This window comes from Rhinatrema bivittatum, chromosome 3 (assembly GCF_901001135.1).
Source record: "Rhinatrema bivittatum chromosome 3, aRhiBiv1.1, whole genome shotgun sequence".
NCBI classification, from domain to species: domain Eukaryota; kingdom Metazoa; phylum Chordata; class Amphibia; order Gymnophiona; family Rhinatrematidae; genus Rhinatrema; species Rhinatrema bivittatum.
Genome location: NC_042617.1, coordinates 560,641,907 through 560,657,683, shown reverse-complemented (window position 1 = coordinate 560,657,683; position 15,777 = coordinate 560,641,907). Strand labels below are relative to the sequence as shown.

The 15,777-nt window shown below is 46.3% G+C and overlaps 2 protein-coding genes across 4 annotated transcripts; both read left to right on the top strand.

Moving 5' to 3' along the window:
• The first annotated feature begins 606 nt into the window (after nt 1-606).
• On the top strand, nt 607-11,816 carry LOC115088326 (zinc finger protein 282-like). 3 transcript variants are annotated; one of them, XM_029596481.1, is made up of 8 exons: nt 607-833; nt 1,206-1,332; nt 1,955-2,068; nt 2,226-2,339; nt 3,100-3,249; nt 3,596-3,697; nt 11,077-11,178; nt 11,671-11,816. In XM_029596481.1, exons 1-8 carry the CDS (start codon nt 810-812, stop codon nt 11,799-11,801), a joined length of 864 nt encoding a protein of 287 aa, XP_029452341.1. In that variant the 5' UTR covers nt 607-809; the 3' UTR covers nt 11,802-11,816. The 3 variants fall into 3 exon arrangements, with proteins under 3 accessions (XP_029452341.1, XP_029452340.1, XP_029452342.1); XM_029596480.1 differs by having other exon boundaries at nt 608-833; nt 11,668-11,816; XM_029596482.1 differs by lacking the exon at nt 11,077-11,178 and having other exon boundaries at nt 609-833; nt 11,668-11,816.
• On the top strand, nt 11,813-14,833 carry LOC115088325 (gastrula zinc finger protein XlCGF17.1-like). Its single transcript, XM_029596479.1, has 2 exons — nt 11,813-12,566; nt 13,155-14,833. Exons 1-2 carry the CDS (start codon nt 12,107-12,109, stop codon nt 13,832-13,834), a joined length of 1,140 nt encoding a protein of 379 aa, XP_029452339.1. The 5' UTR covers nt 11,813-12,106; the 3' UTR covers nt 13,835-14,833.
• Nucleotides 14,834-15,777: the final 944 nt, after the last annotated feature.

Genomic DNA, 15,777 nt, shown 5'->3' with positions numbered 1-15,777 from the left:
CAAAGGAGAAAGATCACTTAAAAGTGCGGAGACCTGGGAAAGCTTCACCACAAACTCGGGGAATGTGGAATCAAGTTCACTCATTTTTAAAAAGTGGTGCAAAAGGTGGGTAGGTTATAGGTCCCAGAATACACAACACACATAATTACAAGTATAGAAGCTTTACCTGCACAAAATACTTTCCTCACAATTCCCAACGTGATGCATTTTGCACATCCGGGCCAACGCATTGGGAAATCAGCAGCAACTCATTGGTCGCTTCATTAACCACTGGTAATGTGCACAAAGCTTTTCCCTACTCCATGGGTCACTTCACTAACAATACTCTCCCGCAGGCTCCCTTCCTCCTTAAAATAACTTCCCACACTCATTCCACTGATCAGGTCGGCCATGCAGTCAACATCAGCATGGAAGGGAGAAAAGGTTTAAAGTTCAGAGATGGATGCAACAGGAGCAGCCCTGATCCCGGACGGGTTACTCACTCCCGTCTGGGAAACTTTGCAGCGCACTGCTATCTCTGCAGATCCACCTTAAGGAGGTGGGAGACTCCCAGCATGCACCGGGGAAGCAGCATGGCCTCTGCCGGGGAGCTCTGCGCATGCGCCGGCTCCTGCGGCTCCTGCTTTCTTTCTCTGCCTGCAGAGAGCAGGAAAGGCTCCGAGTAAAAGCAGAAACTTTCTGCCTCCCCAGGACCGGAAATCCCTGCAGAGGGGGAGAGCAGGGGCTTTATCTGAGCCGCCAGGAATCAGCCCTGCCCCCTCTGAATCCCTCCCAGCACCTGCAGGACTGAGAGGGAAAAGAGGAAGGCAATGTGTGCCCTGGGGTCTGATCGGGTAAGAAATCCTTCTCTGTCCTCTTGTGCATGTAAAGGAAACCTTTTCCCTGTGCAGCTCTTCCAGCCTCCCCTCCTGCCAGCACAGGGCAGAGATCTTTACAGCCCCGGGAAGGTTTGAGCTCTGCAGAGATGGGCAGGGTAGGGGATGTGGGGGAGGGCACGCAGACTCTCTCCCATGCACCTGAGATCTCCAGGGTTTCTCTGGAAACCAAGCAAGCTCTACAAATTACTGGAGACTTAATAGAGCTGAGCTCTCTCCATGTCAGGGAGCTGATCTCACTGACAGAGGCCAGAGAACACAGTTTATTGCCCGCACATTATAATGAAGCTGCAGGGAGAGGGGCTGAGGGGGTCCTGTTTGCTGTTCCAGGCATCGGTCACGTTCAGGGACGTCGCTGCTTATTTCTGGGAAGTGGAGTGGGACATTCTGGGAGAATGGCAGAAGGAGCTGTACAAGAAGGTCATCAAGGAGATTCACGGCGTCCTCATGTCACGGGGTAAGTCTGCCTTTTCTATCATCTACCTCCCACACACACACTGCAGGGTGGCTGCTGCCATGGCTCACTGGTCTCTAGATAGGAAAACCCAGGTTCCTGGGATACAAGGATAACTCTTTCTCAGATAAGAAGCTGGGAGTCCTCCTCTCCAGGAGGGCACAGGCTGGCAGAGAGCACTGGCACCTGCAATGCCTCCAGCTAGGAGGGTCAGGAATAGAAATGACTGCACCAGAAACCCTCCAAGGTTTAACCTTAATCACGTGCTCTCCTGCAAGTGTCTCATCTCACCAAGCTCTGTCACACAAATACCCAAAGATGTGCACGTGTGCACACACACAGACACACACATACACAGATACACACACACACATACACACTCTCACTCACTCACACATGCACTCTCACATATACACACTGTCACTCACACACTCTCACTCACTCACACATACACACTGTCACTCACACATACACACTGTCACTCACACATGCACACTCTCACTCACACATGCACTCTCTCACTCACTCACTCACACACAGCTCCATCTCAACAGAAAACAGATGAAAGCTCCCAGAGCTGTACAAGAATACTTTAAATGTAATTTTTGCTATTTCTTATTGGCAGGTTATTCAATTCTTAATCCTGATGTTGTATTCAAGATTAAGAAGGAAGATGAGAAATATTTCCCTCAGCACTGGGAGCTGGAGGGGAAAGAAACCATGAAGGACCCCAGCATCAGTAAGTAAATGTTCTGGATTTAAAGAGCTCTGCATTTTCAGATCACAGGAGATGGGGCATTAACATCAAACATTTGGAGACTTCCAATCCATTTCCTAATATAATATTAGCAGGTCCTGGGTGACTCCTCCTAGACTCGTTTGTTTTCTCATCCCAGGCTTTCCGATTGTAACGTCTGTGTTCTCACTGAGCGTTAAACAAGAGGCAGATCTGCCCTTCCTGGATCCTCCTGAATCAGAGACGCCTGAAGGGATTCACCCTCCTGTAACAGGCAAGTACCACTCCCTGCCCTCGCCTTGTATTCTCCCCTCCTCTTCCCTCTGGATTTCCATATGACTGAGCTAACACACAGGCCCCTCTCTCGTTTCTTGTACCCGTTGCTCCCCACCTGCCTTTACCACCGCCCTCTGTGTCCGTCCTAAATCTGTGTAAATTTGCTGATTGGTTGCAAGCTGCTGCTGCCTCTGTTAGGAGGGGAATCCAGGCATCCACCCCCCTGTCAGTAAAGAAATATTCTCTCACGTTTCCTCTGCACATTCCTCCGTCATCTTCATATCCTGTCCTCTTCTCCAGGAGTCTCCTTTCCACCTTCCCTCGCCCTCCTGTCTAAGAATTCCTTGGCTTTGGTGTCTTCCAGTGACATCTCCCACCCTGCCTCATATAATTATAATGAAGCGCAGGAGCCAGGTAGAATCAGATTTCTGAAATCTGGCAGCTGGATAAAAAACATCTGGTTTTATAAAAAATACTCTTTGAGGTAGAAATGTTCAGCATGTTTTTGCGATATCAGTAACCACAGCATATTATTTTGTAGATCCTGAGGAATGAGGTCGCCCACCTCGGTGTTAAAATGATCAGGATACTATTAGAATGGATTTCTGATGATGATCAGCCCAGCAGCACCCTCCTTTCTTAGCGCTGCACTGGTGGCAGTGTCTATGGACACAGCATAATCCTGAGCTCACTTGCACTGATAATACAGGCTCTGGGGTAACGTTTCTACATATTGTAACCATCTTTTCCCATCACAGGCTCCCCCAGTGTCACCCCTGACATTTTAATCCGAATTAAGCAAGAAGGACGTGGGACTGAGCCCCCGAGATCTGAGGACAGAGGGAACCTGAGCATCCCAGGCGCCTGTGAGGAGCTGCATGAAGCAGGCGATGCAGCTTGGATTAAAGGTACTGCTGGGCCGATCCAAACATTGCTGAGTCACGAGGCCTCCTCTGGACCAGACACAGCAAGGGGGAGGCGTTAAATCATGTCCCTGACCTCTGACCTTTCTTGTGTGGAGAATTTGTTTGCTCTCTTTCCATTCCTTCTGCTTTTCTCTTTCATGTTCAGGTCTCTCTTTCCTTTCTTCTCCCTCTCTCTCATCTTCCCCCACCATATCCCTCCCCCCCTCTCTTGTCCCATTTCTACCTCCTCTTCTCCTATTTCCTGTCTTTTACTCTGCATTCTCTCTTTTCTTGGGTCAGGGTCCAAGACTGGTTAAAGGCTGAAGATGTTTTCCCATTTCTCTAACAGGCAGCCGAGGTCACAGTCCTGACCCCACAGCAGAGATCCTGGAGGTTCCTCCTGTCAGCGACCAGCAGGAGGGAGGAGAGGAGGAGGCTGAGACCAAGAGCGGTGAGCAGAACATTAATTTATCATAAGATATGGGCTATGGAGAATGTTAAACTTTACATGTAGAGGGGAATCTTATTACTGGCTCTCAGTTAAATTCTCATTACTGAGTCATTAGGGTTCAGTTACTTTAAGCTGACAGATCTGAGGTTCAGGGACCCGGGTCCTGAATGAATCCCAGGTCTCCAGCAGGGCGTGGCAGAGTTTTTGGTGAGTGGCTGCAATCAGAGTGAAGGGAAACAGTGCAGAGACTGGAGGTGAGGATGAGAGGCACAGAACCAGCAGGGTGAGGTCAGACGTGGTCTGTTCCCCTCTGTTCATGTGCTGTTGCCCACCTGTACCTGTCTACAAGCAGCACCAGGCTCTATTATATATGATAGGGATCCATAGCCACCCTAATGCCGTTCAGTGATTAGATGGAGCTATCTCCCTTTCCAGTAAGTACCCAGATCAGTCCAGGCTCCTGGGTTTTGTCCTCCCTGCCAGCAGATGGAGACAGAGAAAGTCTCACTGACACTGTACATAACCCAGTGTGCCTCCTGCACTCCCTCAGTATTTCTCTGTCTTCAGCAGTTCCCTGTATGTACCCAGATCAGCCCAGACTCCTGGGTTTTGCCCTCCCTGCCAACAGATGGAGACAGAGAGAGTCTCACTGACACTGTACATAACCCAGTGTGCCACCTGCACTCCCTCAGTATTTCTCTGTCTCCAGCAGTTCCCTGTATGTACCCAGATCAGCCCAGACTCCTGGGTTTTGCCCTCCCTGCCAGCAGATGGAGACAGAGAGAGTCTCACTCACACTGTACATAACCCAGTGTGCCTCCTGCACTCCCTCGGTATTTCTGTCTCCAGCAGTTCCCTGTATGTACCCAGATCAGTCCAGGCTCCTGGGTTTTACCTCCCTGCCAGCAGATGGAGACATAGAGCGTATTACTGACACTGTACATAACCCAGTGTGCCTCCTGCACTCCCTCGGTATTTCTCTGTCTCCAGCAGTACCTTGTATGTACTCAGATCAGTCCAGGCTCCTGGGTTTTGTCTCCCTACCAGCAGATGGAGACAGAGAGAGTCTCACTGACACTGTACATAACCCAGTGTGCCTCCTGCACTCCCTCGGTATTTCTCTGTCTCCAGCAGATGGAAGATGGTGCAAAACCTGCAGTGTAAAAAAAAAATAGGTAAGAGAAGCAGAGGATAGAAAAAATATATATCTGCATGAAATAGAGGAATTGAAGCTGGGGGAGTGTGGAGGTGGCCCCTCGTGCCGAGCAGGCTGCGTGCTCAGCGGGCAGGCGGAGCTCACCACCAGCGAATGAGGCTTCTGGTGGTTGAGTCTTGCTGCTCAGCCGGTAATGCCGGGATGCATGTTTCCGTGGTCGGGGGACACTAAGGGTCGGGCGGACTCGCTCAGTGCAAACAGATTTTTTTTTTTTTTTTTACAAATTGTTTTAATCACAAAAAAAAGACAGAAGAGCACAGAGAGCCTCTGTACTCAGTCCTGCCAGTGGCGGGAGCAGGAGGTCACCTCTCCGACTTTAATATTGCCTCGCCATTTTGCTGGATCCCGCTGAGATCGGGAGCACAGGGTCGCCAGGCGGCAGGCAGAGCGTTTGGGCCGCTGATGGCGGGAAGTGGAGCCCGCCGCACCGGGACGGTTCCTTCGTGCTAGGCACAGGCCTGGATGGTTGCAGCAGATTGCAGGGGGGGGGGGGGGGGGGGAAAACACGCAGGTGGTTTAATGTAGAAGCGGACGCTCGCTCTCTGGAGCGGGGAGAGGAGGCGAGCGAGGGCGCCCGGTGCGCGCTTCTACATTGGCGAGCACCCTGGTACCTGCCTGCGTGGGAGGCGATGTCCAGGGGATTTTCCCTCTTACGGTCATGGCGGGGGGGGGGGGAGGGGGATAGCATTCCCGTGGGAAGCGTTGAGGGGGCGAGAAGTTGCACGGGGACCATGACAGAGGCTCCTGTTATAATAATCCCGCCCCGATGCATGCAGGATCTGCGGGGCAGGCTTAGCGTCTCTCGTTCTAGCCTGCGGGAGGAAGATAGATCCATCCCCGCCTCTCTCAGTCCCTCTCTCTCCTGGTAAGGTTCAGGGCAGTGGTCCGGCAGCCATATTTTAATGTCTTGGGTGATGGGCAGATCCTACGGATCTCTTCGACGGGGGTGAAGGAATTGGGGCACAGCGGATTATTTCTGAGGGAAATTCTAAGGGGGGGCTGGCTTTGATGGACCCCCCCTTCTCCTGGATCTGTGCTGTTAGAGCGTTTCTACTGCGCGCCCTGCTCGGGAGATTGTTTGGTGCCGTTTTCAGGGAGGGAGGGGGTGGCGAGTCCCCTGATAGAGCGGGGCACTTATCTCTCGCCCAAGGAGACAGGGCTGCTGGGTTCTAAGCCCTGGTGGGCGTCGCGGGTGCTATTTCTTTTGTTTGCTCCCTGAGTTGGCAGTGCAGTGGCTTGGGGGGGAGCTCTGGTCTCAGAAAGGGGGCAGCCTTTCCCGTGAGTTCAGGCTGTGATTTTTGGTGACAGTTTAAGGTTCTGGCTTTGGACTGGCTATCTTCGTCTAGGGTTTACTGATCTGGTCAGCTTGGCCATAGGCAGCCCCGCTGGGGCTCGCTCATCTGTCCCATCATCTGCACCAGGGCTCGATATTAGTGGATCAGACTGCTCGGTTTTTGAGAGGAGATGGCTGTGGTGGAAGGGATGTTCCCAAACACTCATTACCGCCTTGTTGCTGGCCAGGCAGACTTCCACGTCTTTAGCGTATGTGCGAGTTTGGAGAATCTTCAAGCTCTGGTGTACGTCTCTTCCGGTAACCGATTTAACTTCGCCATAGCTTTGCCACCCCTACTGAAGCTTCAGTACTGAATATTTTGACTTCCTTCTGGAGGTTTTGGCCTTTATCTCTCTGAGGGTGCAGGTAGCAACTTTGAGCTATCTCCAAGGCAAGGTACAGGGTTATTCTCTGTCAACACATCAGGGATGTCCTACCTTTCCTTCGGGGAGCGAAGCGTTTGCGTCCGTCGGTGAGGAAAGGCTTGGAATCTTATTCTGGGGCTTGGAGGACTGAGTGAGGCTCTGTTTGAATCACTGAGGGGGGCGTCCTTCAAGACTTGACTTTTACGGTGGTTTTCCTGATGGCTGTTTGTTCAGCCAGGAGGATTTCGGCGCTCCAGGCTTCGTCACGCCGAGATCTGTTCTGCAGATTTCAGAGCGCAGAGTGTGGTCACGCACGGTGCCTTCTTTTTCGGCCTTCCATCTTTATTAGACTGCGGATCTTCCAACCTTTCTAGGTTTGGATTCCTCTGCGTCTCATGCAATAGGCCTTCGGCTCTTGGACGGAGACATTGATGGTTGAGGTATCTGAAAGTTACTAATGAGTTTCGTAGATCAGATCACCCTTTTTGTTCTGGGGAATGTTTCACAGAGGGAGTGTCAGGCTTCTAAGACTACATTGTGCGTTGGCTTAAGGAGGCAATTGGTTCGATGCCGGTGCCTGGAGGTCTGAGGGCTCACTCAAAGCGTTCTCAGGCAACCTCTTGGGCCAAGGCTCAGAAGGTATCTCCGCAGGAGATTTGCAGGGAGACTGCTTGGTAGCTGCTGCACACATTCACCAGATGCTGTCGCTTGGATGTCGGGGCTCCGGCTTCCATGTGCTTTGGTGAGAGTTTTCTGCGAGTGGAATCTCCAGGTCCCACCCAAGTTACGGGGACCTTAGGTACATCCCAGGAGTCTGGACTGATCCGGGTACATACAGGTAAAGGGAAATTCATTCTTACCTGCTAACTTTCGTTCCTGTAGTATCACGGATCAGTCCAGATGCCCGCCCAAAGACTAGGAGTGGGTAACGGGGATCTGTAAAGTCCGCGCGCATATTCAGGTTATGTTATTGCAGCATACTAAGAAAGAAAGCTACGGTTACATATTTGTATGTTCCTTCTTAAACTTCTGTTCTTGCTTGATTCATTGCTAGTCTTTCTCTGCTTTGATACTCTATATACTGAAGGGATGCAGGAGGCACACCAGGTTAAGTGAGGACGCCTTTCAAGTTTATCTCTGTCTCCACCTGCTGGAAGGGAGGCATAATCCATGGTCTGGACTGATCCGTGGTACTACAGGAACGAAAATTAGCAGGTAAGAACCAATTTTCTTATCTGAAGGCGGCGAGACAATGTGACAAGGCGATAGCTAAAGCCAGAGGGACTCTGGGCTGCACAGAGAGAGGAATAACAAGTAAGAAAAAGGAGGTGATAGTCCCCTTGTACAGGGCCTTGGTGAGGCCTCACCTGGAGTACTGTGTTCATTACTGGAGCCCGTATCTCAAAGGAGTTATAGAAACATATAAATGACGGCAGAAGAAGACCATCGGCCCATCCAGTCTACTCAGCAAACTTTCGCACTTACTTATCTGTTACTCTTAGCCCTTAGTAAACTTTTGGTTCTGTTTACCTTCCACCCCCACCATTAATGTAGAGAGCAATGTTGGAACTGCATCTAAGTGAAATATCTAGTTTAATTAGTTAGAGATAGTAACCACCACAATAAGCAAGCTCCACCCATGCTTGTTTACCCAGATTATGTACTTAAGTCATTGTTGGTTGTCTGTATATAGATCCACTTTTCTTAATTCCCCCCTGCCATTGAAGCAGAGAGTTATGCTGGATATGCATTGAAAGTGAAGTATCAGAGTTTCTCCCCTGCCGTTGAAGCAGGGAGCTATGCTGGATATGCATTGAAAGTGAAGTATCAGAGTTTCTCCCCTGCCGTTGAAGCAGGGAGCTATGCTGGATATGCATTGAAAGTGAAGTATCAGTCTTTCTCCCCTGCCATTGAAGCAGAGAGCTATGCTGGATATGCATTGAAAGTGAAGTTATCAGTCTTTCTCCCCTGCCATTGAAGCAGAGAGCTATGCTGAATATGCATTGAAAGTGAAGTATCAGTCTTTCTCCCCTGCCGTTGAAGCAGAGAGCTATGCTTAATATGCATTGAAAGTGAAGTATCAGTCTTTCTCCCCTGCCGTTGAAGCAGAGAACTATGCTGGATATGCATTGAAAGTGAAGTATCAGACTTTCTCCCCTGCCGTTGAAGCAGAGAACTATGCTGGATATGCATTGAAAGTGAAGTATCATTCCTTCTCCCTTGCCATTGAAGCAGAGAGCTATGCTGGATATGCATTGAAAATGAAGTATCAGGCTTATTTGGTGAGGCTTATTTGCTGTAACAAGCAAGCTACTTCCTGCTTTTTATGAATGGAAATCCTTTTTTTCCACATTACCTGTTGCCATTGGAGCTTAGAGCAATGTTAGAGGCTGAGGGACCTAAATATGTATGTACCTGGAGGAGGGGAGGAGCAGGGGAGATAGGATACAGACCTTCAGATACCTGGAAGGTTCTAATGATGCACAATCATCGACAAACCTTTCAGTTTGGAAAGAAATCAGTAGAACTAGGGGTCAGGTAGTGAAACTCCAGGGAGGACGACTCAGAGCAAATGTCAGGAAATATTTCTTCACGGAGAGGGTGGTGGAGGCCTGGAATGCCCTTCCGGAGGAGGCGGTGAAGACAGAAACAGTGAAAGATTTCAGAGGGGCATGGGATAAACACTGAGAATCCCTAAAGGCTCGAGGATGGAAGTGAGGAAAAGGGTACATGGGAGTAATTCTCTCAGTGCGGCAGTTACTAACCTTAATCTATAAGCCTTGATGCTTTCATGCAAACAAAACACAGGTCTCCACTTCATCAGCAGGGGAAAAGAGAAATGGGATTCAGACCACAAGCAACAAGGGCCCAGACTTTTACATTCTGGGGAACTGATAAGCATGGGGATAACCTGCATGGAGCGGCAGATACTGGCGTAAACTTGCTGGGCAGACTGGGTGGATCATTTGGTCCTTTTCTGCCATCATTTCTCTCTTTCTTCCTGTGTGCTGTGGAGTATTTCTCACTGACCTAAGTAAAAAGGGGAATAAAGATTCAATCACAAATCTTACACAAATTATTGCAGTTTTTACGACCATCACAATAGGCTCTGCCAGTCAATAGACCTTCATCTGCCTTATTTATTTATTTTTGATTTTTATATACCGGAAGTTCCTGTATACAATACATATCACTCCGGTTCACAGGTAACAAGATAACTATCGCCGGGATGGCGGTTTACATGGAACAAGTCAAACGATTAATCAATTATAGAGTAAAATACAACTAGGATCAACTTAAAAACATATAAATAAGGCAAATGAACTTTACATTATTGTTGTAATAACAGGAGGGTTATTGCTCTTCTTGGATTTAGCTCTCAGGGAAGGCTTGAAGGAAGAGCCAAGTTTTGAGTTTAACTTTAAAAGTAGTATGGCACGGCTCAAGGCGGAGCTCTGGTGGTAGAGAGTTCCAGAGAGACGGGCCCGCTGTTGATAGTGCGCGTTTCCTCAGGGAGGATTTTGCAGGTTGGGTGACCATTCTGTTCTGGTATGCCCTTCTACTTGGCCTTTTAGAAGTGTGTAGTTGAAGCTGGAAGGTTAAGTTGAGTGGAGAGATGTTATGTAGGGCCTTATGAATCATCATGCTGGTTTTGAACTGTATCCTGTATTTAATGGGAAGCCAGTGGAGATTCTGGAGGATCGGGGTGATGTGGTCCTTTTTCTTGGCGTTGGTGAGAATTCTTGCAGTGGCATTCAGGACCATCTGGAGGGGTTTGGTGGTGCAGGCGGGAAGGCCCAGCAGAAGTGAATTGCAGTAGTCTAATTTCAGGAGAATCATGGCTTGGAGTACTGTGCGGAAATCCCTGTAGAGTAGAAGTGGCTTTAGTTTCTTTAAAACTTGTAGTTTAAAGAAGCATTCTTTTGTAGTGTTATTTACGAATTTGTTGAGGCTGAGTCTGTTGTCTAGGAGTACACCCAGTGGTCTCTTTGTAACTTCCTCTATTTGCAATAAGTTAAAAATTGGCACCGAGAGTTTAAAATGCCGGCAGAGCCAATGTATCTGAATGTAAGGAGGAATGAGGCCGTGGATCACCGCTTATGAGATTTCCTGTGTGATTTCCCCCGATGCAGAATCCGCTTTGAAACACAGCCTGTGTCTGGATTTTTTGTGATATTTAAGAAGAAAAGAGACAAGAAGATGTCTTATTTGCATTTTAAGATCAAAATATAAAAAGTTTGCATTGTCACTGTGACCACTGATTAAATATAAGGCAGATGAAGGTCTCTCTTTCCTTTCTTCTCCCTCTCTCTCATCTTCCCCCACCATATCCCTCCCCCCTCTCTTGTCCCATTTCTACCTCCTCTTCTCCTATTTCCTGTCTTTTACTCTGCATTCTCTCTTTTCTTGGGTCAGGGTCCAAGAATGGTTAAAGGCTGAAGATGTTTTCCCATTTCTCTAACAGGCAGCCGAGGTCACAGTCCTGACCCCACAGCAGAGATCCTGGAGGTTCCTCCTGTCAGCGACCAGCAGGAGGGAGGAGAGGAGGAGGCTGAGACCAAGAGTGGTGAGCAGAACATTAATTTATCATAAGATATGGGCTATGGAGAATGTTAAACTTTACATGTAGAGGGGAATCTTATTACTGGCTCTCAGTTAAATTCTCATTACTGAGTCATTAGGGTTCAGTTACTTTAAGCTGACAGATCTGAGGTTCAGGGACCCGGGTCCTGAATGAATCCCAGGTCTCCAGCAGGGCGTGGCAGAGTTTTTGGTGAGTGACTGCAATCAGAATGAAGGGAATCTGTGCAGAGACTGGAGGTGAGGATGAAAGGCACAGAACCAGCAGGGTGAGGTCAGACGTGGTCTGTTCCCCTCTGTTCATGTGCTGTTGCCCACCTGTACCTGTCTACAAGCAGCACCAGGCTCTTTTATATATGATAGGGATCCATAGCCACCCTAATGCCGTTCAGTGATTAGATGGAGCTATCTCCCTATATACGTCTCCCTCCATTTTTGTAAATTTAGTAATCATACTCTCGCTTTTATCCACCAGAAGATGGATTCAGGAATAATAGTGAGAGGCAGAGAATGTGTGATGGCAGCAGACGGAGGAATGGAAAGAGAGAGACCCCTCCAGAGACAGCCCAGGTCCTTCAGCTGAGTATGCAGAAGGAATCAGTAGAATAGCATCACCCAGGTGGAAAGAAGAAGTCCAGAAAGGAGAGAGACCATATGCATGTTCTGAACGAGGAAGAAATTTCAACCTCTGCCCAAATCATGAGGAAACTCAGAGACTCAGTGAAGGAGAGAGACCATTTCAAATTGCTGACACTTCAGCAAACTTCACCACAAACTCACAATCTGTTGAACAGCAAGAAATTATTGAATGTGGGAACAAGTTTCCTGAGAGGATAAGTCACACGTCTACCCAACAATATCACAGAAAGGAAAAAACAACATTTACAGGTTCTGAAGAAGAGATATGGACCCCAATGAATACAAAACTTACAGCACAGGGAAAAGATCACCTAAAAGAGAAACCATTAAAATGCACTCAGTGTGAACAATGCTTTTTCTTCCAAGCTGAGATGGAAGCACATGTAATAATTCACTCTGGAGAAAGACCATTTCAGTGCCCTGAATATGAGGAGAGGTTTACTGAGAAATCAAACCTGAGAGAACACAAAAAAATTCACAGGCAAGACCAACCTTTTAAGTGTTCTCAATGTGAAAAATGTTTCAGATATAGTTCCAGGCTTAAAGTTCATCAGAGAAGTCACAAGGGAGATAAACCATTTAAATGTTCTGAATGCGATAAATGTTTCTCACAAATGTCAGATCTTAAAAAGCACCAAAGAATGCACCCTGGTGAGAAACCATTTAAATGTTCTGAATGTGATAAATGCTTCAATAGGCAATCTAATCTTAAAGTCCACAACAGAGTTCATACAGGTGAGAAACCATTTAAATGTTCTGACTGTGGTAAATGCTTCATGAGGCAATTTTACCTTAAAATGCACAACAGAGTTCATACAGGTGAGAAACCATTTAAATGTTCTGAATGTGATAAATGCTTCAAGGAGCAATCTAAGCTTAAAATCCACAATAGAGTTCATACAGGTGAGAAACCATTTAAATGTTCTGACTGTGATAAATGCTTCCAACAGCAGTCTAGTCTTAAAACCCACAACAGAGTTCATACAGGTGAGAAACCATTTAAATGTTCTGAATGTGATAAATGTTTCACTCGAAGGTCCCATCTTAAAAACCATGAAACCATCCATACAGTTGAGAAACGATTTAAATGTTCTGAATGCGATAAATGTTTCTCACAAATGTCAGATCTTAAAAAGCACCAAAGAATGCACCCTGGTGAGAGACCATTTAAATGTTCTGACTGTGATAAATGTTTCACTCGAAGGTCCCATCTTAAAAACCATGAAACCATCCATACAGGTGAGAAACGATTTAAATGTTCTGAATGCGATAAATGTTTCTCACAAATGTCAGATCTTAAAAAGCACCAACGAATGCACCCTGGTGAGAAACCATTTAAATGTTCTGAATGTGATAAATGCTTCATGAGGCAATTTTACCTTAAAATGCACAACAGAGTTCATACAGGTGAGAAACCATTTAAATGTTCTGAATGTGATAAATGCTTCAAGGAGCAATTTAAGCTTAAAATCCACAATAGAGTTCATACAGGTGAGAAACCATTTAAATGTTCTGAATGTGATAAATGCTTCATGAGGCAATTTTACCTTAAAATGCACAACAGAGTTCATACAGGTGAGAAACCATTTAAATGTTCTGAATGTGATAAATGCTTCAAGGAGCAATTTAAGCTTAAAATCCACAATAGAGTTCATACAGGTGAGAAACCATTTAAATGTTCTGACTGTGATAAATGCTTCCAACAGCATTCTAGTCTTAAAACCCACAACAGAGTTCATACAGGTGAGAAACCATTTAAATGTTCTGAATGTGATAAATGTTTCACTCGAAGGTCCCATCTTAAAAACCATGAAACCATCCATACAGGTGAGAAACGATTTAAATGTTCTGAATGTGATAAATGCTTCAAGGAGCAATCTAAGCTTAAAATCCACAATAGAGTTCATACCGGTGAGAAACCATTTAAATGTTCTGACTGTGGTAAATGCTTCTCACAAGGGTCAGGTCTTAAAAGCCACAGAAGAATGCACATAGGTGAGTAACAATTTAAATGTTCTGAATGTGATGAATGGTTCACTCAAAGGTCCCATCTTAAAAACTATGAAACCATGTTTTTCACAAATGCTGAGTCTTAAAACACAGAAAATTGCACTCATGTGAGAAATCATTTAAATGTTCTGAATGTGATAAATTGTTCGCTCAAATGTCCACTCATAGAAACCACACAACCATACATACAGGTGAGAAACTATTTACATGTTCTGATTGAGATGCTTCACTCAAAGTTCCCATCTTAAATACCACAAAACTGTCCATACTAGTGAGAAATCATTTTATGTTCTCAATGTGATAAACTTTTCTTGTAGAAATTTGATCTTAAAAAACACAAAAGAATGCATGCCAGTGAGAAACCATTTAAATGTTTTTACAATGGAATGTGTTTCACTCAAATATTTAACCTTAATAAACACAAAAGAGTCCATAACCATTGCAAAATGGTTTAAATGTTCTGATTTTGGTAAATGTTGCAGACCTATATCTGCTCTAAGGAAGCACAAAAGAATCCATACTAGTCTGATTCAGAGGAATTTCCAAACACTCCCTGATATGTTACCTGTGAAAATTACACATGATGACCTTCAGAAGGAGGCTCTCTTTGGCACATTGCTAGTACTAACAAGGGTATTATTCGTAAATTTGAGATACAGATAATTTCTAACCTAATCTGGCTACGAATTAGGTTGATTCCTGTCGAGATCATTGCAAAATAAACTAATTTAGAGAAACTGCCCCATACCACAGCATGAAATGAGCTACGTGAAACAGAGACCATATAAATGCTCTGAATGTGACAATATACATAGTCACACAGTAAGGACGGTAGAAATGGACCAAATGGTCCATCCAGTCTGCCCAGCAAGCTTCTTATGGTATTATTTGCTGCGCCATGCAGCTTAGCCCCCAGTTTATTTTAAGGGTAGCAACTGCCGCTCCCCAAGCCTTAGGATAACCCATAAAAATTGTAGTGCTAGCACCATTTTTCGGGGTGATGAGCCTTCTTGAAAATTCAGACTGTGCTGCCTGATCTGCTTTGCTTATGGACTTGTCCTGTATTTTTTCCCTTATGTCTGTGCATCAGTACCGCAGACTGTAAAAGTCAGGGATCATGTTGATTGTCTCTGAATCCAATTCCTCTTTCTTGCCACTCCCCCCTCACTATCAAAGCAGAGAGCGATTGCTGCAGTTGTGTTAAAAGCAGCAAGACTTATTGGTTAAGGGTAGTAATCCCCATGCTTTCTGTTAAGGGTAGCAACTGCCGCTCCATGCAGGTTATCCCCCTGCTTCTCAGTTCCCCAGAATGTAAAAGTCTGGGCCCTTGTTGCTTGTGGTCTGAATCCCATTTCTCTTTTCCCCTGCTGATGAAGTGGAGACCTGTGTTTTGTTTGCATGAAAGCATCAAGGCTTATAGATTAAGGCTAGTAACTGCCGCACTGAGAGAATTACTCCCATGTACCCTTTTCCTCACTTCCATCCTCGAGCCTTTAGGGATTCTCAGTGTTTATCCCATGCGCCTTTGAAATCTTTCACTGTTTTTGTCTTCACCGCCTCCTCTGGAAGGGCATTCCAGGCCTCCACCACCCTCTCCATGAAGAAATATTTCCTGATGCTGGTTCCGAGTCTTCCCTCCCTAAGCTTCATGTCTTGACCCCTAGTTCTGATTTCTTTCCAACGGAAAAGGTTCGAAGTTCATGCATCTTTAAAACCTTTCAGGTATCTGTAGGTCTGTATCCTATCTCCCCTGCACCTCCTCTCTTCTAGGCTATACATATTCAGATCCTTCAGCCTCTTCTCATAGGTCTTCCAATACTGATCCTGTCACGTGGAAGCTAATATATCCCCCAATCAATACCCCCTGGGATCCCTACGTTCAAAATCAAGTCCCTCATGTCCTGTTAAAAAGCGAATGCTCCTGCCTGCAAATTCA